General features: G+C 43.7%; 1 protein-coding gene across 1 annotated transcript; it reads right to left on the bottom strand.

Annotated features, from left to right (window-relative positions):
• Nucleotides 1-5,165: 5,165 nt before the first annotated feature.
• Nucleotides 5,166-7,347, bottom strand: LOC116247082 (trans-cinnamate:CoA ligase, peroxisomal-like). The gene has a single exon (XM_031619035.2). The coding sequence runs from the start codon at nt 7,151-7,153 to the stop codon at nt 5,372-5,374; it is 1,782 nt and encodes a 593-aa protein (XP_031474895.1). The 5' UTR covers nt 7,154-7,347; the 3' UTR covers nt 5,166-5,371.
• Nucleotides 7,348-7,655: the final 308 nt, after the last annotated feature.

Genomic DNA, 7,655 nt, shown 5'->3' with positions numbered 1-7,655 from the left:
ATGTTTCTTTGGTTCTTTTTTTTTCTTTTTTTGTGTGATATGGTATCAGTATTTTTGAAGAGTTGAATCAGCTTTTAAATCTATTATTATGTATGAAGGATAACAGATATTTTGGTGTTATCCTTTTCTTTTCTGTACAGATAATTTTGTTTAATAAAGGTAGAGGCCGCATCCCCAAACAAAACAAACAAGTTGCAAGGCAAACAGTATGAAGACTTTGGCGGAGAAACAAGGGGGTGCCCACGTGGTTATATATAAGATTCATAAATGTACGCCTGTAGTTTTATATCAAACCAATGAATCAATTTATACCAGTGGCTGCCAGTCGAGTTCGGAGATGCCAAGTTGATAGAGGGCTCAAATATCTGGATGCGCATTGCTTGTGAAGGTAAAACGATGGGAACATAAACAGGTGGCCGCCCGAGTGGCTTTATATGAAGAAACAACCAGAACATAAACGTGCTAGTCTCATATGTTCCACAATTACGAGACCAGGCAATAATTTCTCGATTGGGATCTGCTTCATTGTCATTTATCATGTACCACAGAGTGTCGTGATCTTTATTGATGTTGATGAATATGAGCAAGACGTGATTTTCGTGTGGTCACGAAAGTTGCCAATTATGATGAAATTAATTTACATGAGGAAGCTGCTAGAACGTGCTTTCGTTACTACGATAGAACCATGGTAGTGATAATGGCTGGATTTGCAGTGGTGCTTAAAATTTTCAATTCTCCATTCAATCATCGAATAAATGGGTCGAACTAGGAGAGAACTCTTTGATGGGTACGTACATGATCTTTCAAAAAAAAACTTTTCACCATTACACTTGTATGATGTCAAACTATATTACTCAAATATTTCTCTCATCGGTGATAGAATCAACTTAAGTAGCCATAATTATTTTGAAAGCTAGCCAGCCATTCTATCATGGGTCCGAAAAAGCTTCGCATACTTGGAAAGGTGAATTAACTTGCCTTAAAATATTCGAGGTGGCCAACATGAAGTCTGCGACCCGAAAATCGAGCTGTGCAGCTTTTCAATGGTGAACAAGTCTTGAACGGGTTGATTGACCGTTTAAATTTTTTGTGGGTATTTCATAAATCTGCTCTAAAGATTTGGGCACGCGAAAAGGACACATTACCGCACCATTGAACTTTAATGATTACCAAAAGGCTTTGGTCTTAAAACTGAGTGGATGCTAAAGAAAGAATAATGCAAACCAGGAGTTTGCAGGGTAACGACTGACAATACACACACCGCAATTATTTAATATCATGAATTACTGTACTTGTTTTAAGTCATCACACGTTTGCTAATCTGGTTGCAAGTTATTGTTCATGATTTCTAGTAGCATTGATTGGTAATGATAATAATTTTGAGAGTGGTGAAGTACAAAACTTACCACTTCAAAATGAATTGGAAACATGTTTTAAGGACTATTTCCTCATAAACTAATTATTTAAATGAATTTTCTGGAGATTCAAAGATGTTCTGGCTATTGAATTCAAGCATAGTTGTTGACAAAATCAACTAGTTAGCATAAAAATAATCGAGGAGTCAAATTATGGAGGAGTCAAATTATCAGAGTGTACCTTAGGTAGTGTACCTTAGGTGAAATTAGTATGGTGCAAATTGGGATCTGTCGGACCAGAGGCTCGAGCCCAATGTGAGAGTGTGCCAGGTTGTTACAGTAGGCATTTGAATGGTTTTATTCTTAGTATACGGTATGTGTGGCTTATGCCCAAATGGTGGATCATTGACCTTCTTGGTGGATAGGAACTATCATTTGAATGGTTGATTCCACTGCATGAATTTTTTTTCCAGATTGTGCCAAAAATGAACATTTAAGAGATGAAAATGAGCGAGCAGATATTTGCCCATGATGTTAATTCCTTCGGACAAGCATGTGATGAACAAATTTGCAAATTTATTACTACATCGAATAATTTTATGTTCATAAACTAAGTATATAGCTATTATTTAATGGCTTAATTACGATGCTAACGATCTTCTGGTCACATCCCAAAAATGAAAAAAATTGGTTAAAGAATTGCGTGAATAGAATATTACTACAATATGATGAAACGCTATGTTTTACGCGTGCATGCATGAATACATGATCTCAGTGCCCAAGAAAAAAATATATTACAACTATAGTATCGTAACAAACATTCTTTTAGTATCATACCGATCACATGTTGTTGACTGTAAGTTTTATAAACGAACTATGAATCATTTTGGATCTTAAGATGTAAATTCATTACATTAATACTTGATTTGATTATCATTATTAATTTAGCCCAACTTAATCTGATGTTCCCCATAAATGGGTTGCAGACTACAAATCTGATTTCAAGGCATACCCGGTTGCAGATCCGACTAACTACTAGGGTATACTTTTACATGCATGTACCAAGATCCGAACATCAGAAACGAGAATGTGAGAAGATCTTGAAAGAAGTTAACTAATGTGATTATATGAAGCTTAAATTGAAGCCAAGAAGAGTTGACTTTTCTTTCCATTGGCGCATTAGTATAAAATAAAAAAAAAAAGAAAAGGAGTCAAATGGGTTGTTTAATTGATGGAGAAGTAAAAAAAAAAAAAAAAAACCATCTCTTTTATTAGTTTTAATATCAAAAAAATTTACCTCTATATAAGGAAGTCGGATCTGGTCATATTTATCAACTCAGTCATATCTAAATTAATCACGAACAAATCCAAGATTGTCTACTTATCCGAACTTGTACAATTAATTGTATCTGATTTTGCAGTTAAAACTGGTATGAAATTGACGACTTGGATATAATTGACACAAAGGGATGACAGACAGTATTCTGTCATTTTCTCTACATTCTAGCCTGACAAAGTCAAGAAGGCGATACCACTAAAGGGGTATTTAATACTTTTGATCTCCTCTGCTTTTAGAATTCTCAGGATCTGATGTTTATGATTATGACCCCCTTCTCATTTTTTTAGAACTTTTTGTCATCATAAAGGAGTAAGATGAGGATCTCGATACGACTTAACAAATTCTTAACTTGATGATATCTATGAATTTAAGTGTGAATCTTTTATTGCATCAGCAAAAGTGTGTCATCCAAACCAACGGATTTAAAACCAAAGGCAATCTAATGCTTTTGCAGACTTAAGTTGATAATTAAGATGACGATTAAGTTGAAAAAAGCTAAAATTCAATACCAAGCTGCGCTTCTTTTGTGAAGGCAAAACAGTAGGAAGACTTTGGCGGAGAAACAAGGGGTACCCAAGTGGTGGTTATATATAAAATTCATACATGTAAGACTGTACTGTAGTTTCACATCAAACCCATGAATTAATTTATGAGTTCCGAAATGCCAAGTCAAAACGATAGGAAGAGCTTTTCGGTGGGGAAACAAGTGGCTGCCTGAGTGGCTTTATATCAAGAAACCAGCAGAACAAAGACGTATTTTGTCTCATCTGTCCCACAGATCCAACCTATAGCTACAATTAGGAAACCAGTCAAGCGACAGGATGTGGCATGGGTCTGATGTGAATCGCTTTTGTCGATGTGACAAAAGATTCATAGCAAAATCTAGATTCATGAAACTAGAAAGGCCTTAGATCAGACGTAAGATCTGCACTTCAAATCCTCACTCTACCAATATTTTACATTGAAAAAAAGATCCGACTTAAGTTTAGATGGGGAAGGCCTGATCTTAAATCCATGCATTTCAAAGACTTTAAGAAACTTAGATCAAGGGCAATCAAATGCCCCTTCATTTTTTAATAATGTTACCGGAGGCAATAAATGGCAGAAGAACTGACATTTCTATAAAATCAACTGTACATATAGATGTGTCTTAAGCAACTTAGAGCTAACACTGATAATTATTTCAGCTTCTAGGGAGAGGATTTCGCAACGGAAGATGGCTCAAGATCCTTCTGTGCTAAAGCATGGCGATGAGGTGACAAAATGAAAAAGGGAAAGGGGGAGGTTGTGCTGCATGATGAGGATCAATTAAGAGCTGTCCTTTTGTCCTGCTCTCCGTCAACATTCAACACCCTTTTTCATTTTGCAGCCATTTCAGTCCACTGAAAGTGGGAACGATACCGCCGTTCGAAGGACACAAACATGGTGGGGGAAAGAGAAGAAGACAAGGGGATACGAACCGCTATCTCCACCTTCCATTGGATTCATTTTATCCCAATAGAGAGCCCATTGTCCTGGATATGTCTTCCTGGTTTTATATTTTTCCGGCTGTATTTGTCTCAAATTCGGATTTCTTTTCTCATATATATTTGGAAGTCATTAGACAATTTTAAGCTCAATTTCGATCCGCATTATCCTAATATGTTATGCATAATATCTTTAGGAGGCATATTCGGTCGGATATCTTTTGAGATATAAAAATGGTGAAGGTACCGAAGACCGAACTCTTGCTTGAATTATTTGGCTGACAACTTCTTGATAATGTTTCAGATTTACCGTTCTGTTTCTCCAGTTATTTGCTGCAATAAAGCTTTTTGGTGGCGGGGCCTGACCTTCAATCTAAAAAACAATTTAACTGACGTCGTTTTGTGCGTGTGACGGTGCGCGGGTTCTGATCGGTTGTTCAGAACGTGTATGTTCGGCCCTCTGGTTTGCGAGCTTTTGCTTCAATTTTCACGAGCATTAAAGCTTTCAATATGATAAACAATGAAGATGAACAGTTTGTAATTTTTAAATAGCCTGGTTTACATGTTGAGGGGGCCATTACATTTGAGAAGCTGAGCTTTCAAACCATAGAGTTCTTCAATTTTCTCGCGCTTGTAGAAAGTTTCTGACCTTTGAAAGTTGAGGCTTTGATTCTTACACATGCACGAAGAAAGAAAGCAGGATAAAAGCGCGCCCCTTGACAAAAACTGCATTTTCTTGCTTAAATTAAATCTGGCATTGTGTAATAGGGAAAACCGTGAAGAGAATTCATTTCTTTGATTTAATATTTCTTCCCACCTCTTCTTCTTTTTTGAAGACTAGTCATATCTTTGAGGGGTTGGGGCAACCAGTTTTTTATTTAATTTTTTCGGGTGCTCTCTGGGAGTTGAAGAATAACAGAGGGAAAGTGGAAACTTCCGCTCTGGACTGAATGGTAGAATAAATATATAATCATTATAGTAAGTTCAACAACTAAGCAGAAAGTATAGACTAGAAAAGAAGTCTCATATTTATGAATTAAGGAACAAATAAGTTTTATAAACAAATAAATCGAAACAAAAATTACGTAAACTGCAGGCAGCCCTTTACTGAGTGAGGGCGAAGAAGAGAAGCTATGTACACATTGGCCAGGCTTGCAAGGCAAAGTTTTTTTTTTTTTTTTTTTTGCCGTTATTGTCTCCGAACAACTCGCTCACAAGCGAGACCTGGCCATCACCGGCTGGTGGTGGCTGTTGTTGTTGTACTGCTTCACTTTGGGCATGGAGCTCTGTCTCTTGAACGACGGCATCCTCTTGGGCGCGCCGGCGTTGCCTGCACTCAAGCCTCTGGCCATGACCCTGAGCTGGAACTTCTGGATCTTCCCCGTCGATGTCTTGGGGAGTTCCGGCAGAAACACGAACTTCTTCGGCACCATGTAACCCGGCAGCTTCTTCCGGCAGAAGGACACCATCTCCTCCTGCTCCACTCCTTCCTTGGCGAACCCTTCCTTGAGCGCCAAAAACGTGCAGGGAGTTTCGCCCCAGTGCGGGTGAGGCATTGCCACTACAGCGGCCTCGGCCACGGCCGGGTGGCCATACAACACGGCCTCGACCTCGACGCTGCTGATGTTCTCGCCCCCGGAGATGATCACGTCCTTCGACCGGTCTTTTATTTCCACGTAGCCGTCGGCGTGGATGACGCCAACGTCGCCGGTCCGGAACCAGCCGCCCTTGAATGCTTCCTGGGTTGCAGCGGGGTCCTTGAGGTAACCCTTCATGATGCTGCTACCGCGCAGCACGATCTCGCCGACAGTGTGGCCATCGCGCGGCACGCTCGCCATCGTGGCCAGGTCCTTAACGTCGACATCGGCGAGGCTCAGGACGCCGACGCCTTGCCTGGCCTTCAGCCTGGCCTGGTCTTGGCAGGGCAGCTCGTCCCATTGTGTCTGCCACTCGCACACCAGAGCCGGCCCGGTTGCTTCCGTAAGACCGTACGCGTGGGTAACGTGGAAGCCACGTTCCTCGATCTGCTGGAGCAGCGCTGCCGGTGGTGGGGCCCCGCCGGTGAGGATCTCGACCGTCCGGTCAACGCGCCGGAGCTCGGCGGGGGTGGCGTTGAGGATGATGTTGAAGACGATGGGGGCACAGCACATGTGGGTGACGCCGTGGTCGGCAATGGCGCGGTAGATCTCGGCGGCGCTGGTGTTGCGAATGCAGACGTTGGTGCCGCCGCGGGCGGCGACTCCCCAGGTGAAGGTCCAGCCGTTGCAGTGAAACATGGGGAGGGACCAGAGGTAGACGGGGGCGGTGGGCATGTCCCACTGCATCACCAGGCTGAGGGTGCTGAGGTAGGCCCCACGGTGGCTGTAAACCACGCCCTTGGGCGCCGACGTGGTGCCGGAGGTGTAGTTGAGGGTAATGGGCTCCCACTCGTCCTCCAGCGGCGCCGGTGTGAAGCCAGGGTCCCCAGCCCCAACCAGGCGCTCATACTCCAGCTCCCCCATTCGGGCGCCGGTGGGCTTGTCCAGGTCGTCGATAACGACCACCAGCGGCACCGGGCAGGCGCCGGCGTGCGCCATTGAGTCGACGGCGTCGCCGACAAGCAGCATGATCGCGTCACGGGCGAGCCGGACGAGCTGGCAGTCGACGAACAGCATCTTGGCCTCGGAGTGGCGGAGAATGGTCGCAACTGAATTCGCGTCGAGGCGGCTGTTGATGGTGTTGAGCACGGCGCCCGCCATGGGCACGGCGAAGTGCATCTCGTACATGGCGGGGATGTTGGGAGCGAGGACGGAGACGACATCGTTCTTGCCGATGTTGAGGGAGCGGAGGGAGGAGGCCAGGCGCCGGCACCGCTCGTAGGTCTGCTTCCAGGTGAAGCTGAGGCCGCCGTAGATGATGGATGTCCTCTCGGCGTAGACGCTGGCGGCCCGCTGCAAGAAAGTGGTGGGCGTCAGGGGGACGTAGTTGGCCGGGCACTTTGCGAGCTGGTCCATCGTCTCTGCTGGCGGGAGAGGGAATGAAGGTTCAAAAGAAGGTCTGGGAAATTAATGGCGGTCCTCTTCTTTCCTCTAAGAGAGAGAGGGAGAGGCGAAGTTCTGGAGATGTGAGTGTGTCTCGTTTCTACCGAGAAGCAGAGAATGTAGGAGAGAGGAGGAGGAGAGGGAGAGTTGAGAAAAGAGGGAGCTTCTTCTGCGGCTTGTGCTTGGGGGGGGGGGGAGAAGGGAACCTTATATAGTTTTTTTCTGTGACAAGGGAGGCATCAAAGGACCCCGGGATCCAAGCGGATCCTACGCTCAGAAGAGAGAGATAGGAAGCTGCAGTGAGGTTGCAAGGAATGCTTGAATAAAGACTTTTGACTTTGATTACTTGAATTTTATTTTGAACTCATATTATTTAGTTTTAGTGAAAGCGACGGAGGCCCCTCTCCCTTAGTTGTCGTCTTTCTTCTGTGGTGTTCACGGAAGACGGCTTTTTCTGTCGGAGACCAACGAAAAG

The sequence above is a fragment of the Nymphaea colorata genome, chromosome 2 (assembly GCF_008831285.2).
Source record: "Nymphaea colorata isolate Beijing-Zhang1983 chromosome 2, ASM883128v2, whole genome shotgun sequence".
Classification (NCBI taxonomy): Eukaryota; Viridiplantae; Streptophyta; class Magnoliopsida; order Nymphaeales; family Nymphaeaceae; genus Nymphaea; species Nymphaea colorata.
The sequence above is the reverse complement of the archived record's forward strand: the minus strand, read 5'-3'. Positions and strand labels throughout refer to the sequence as shown.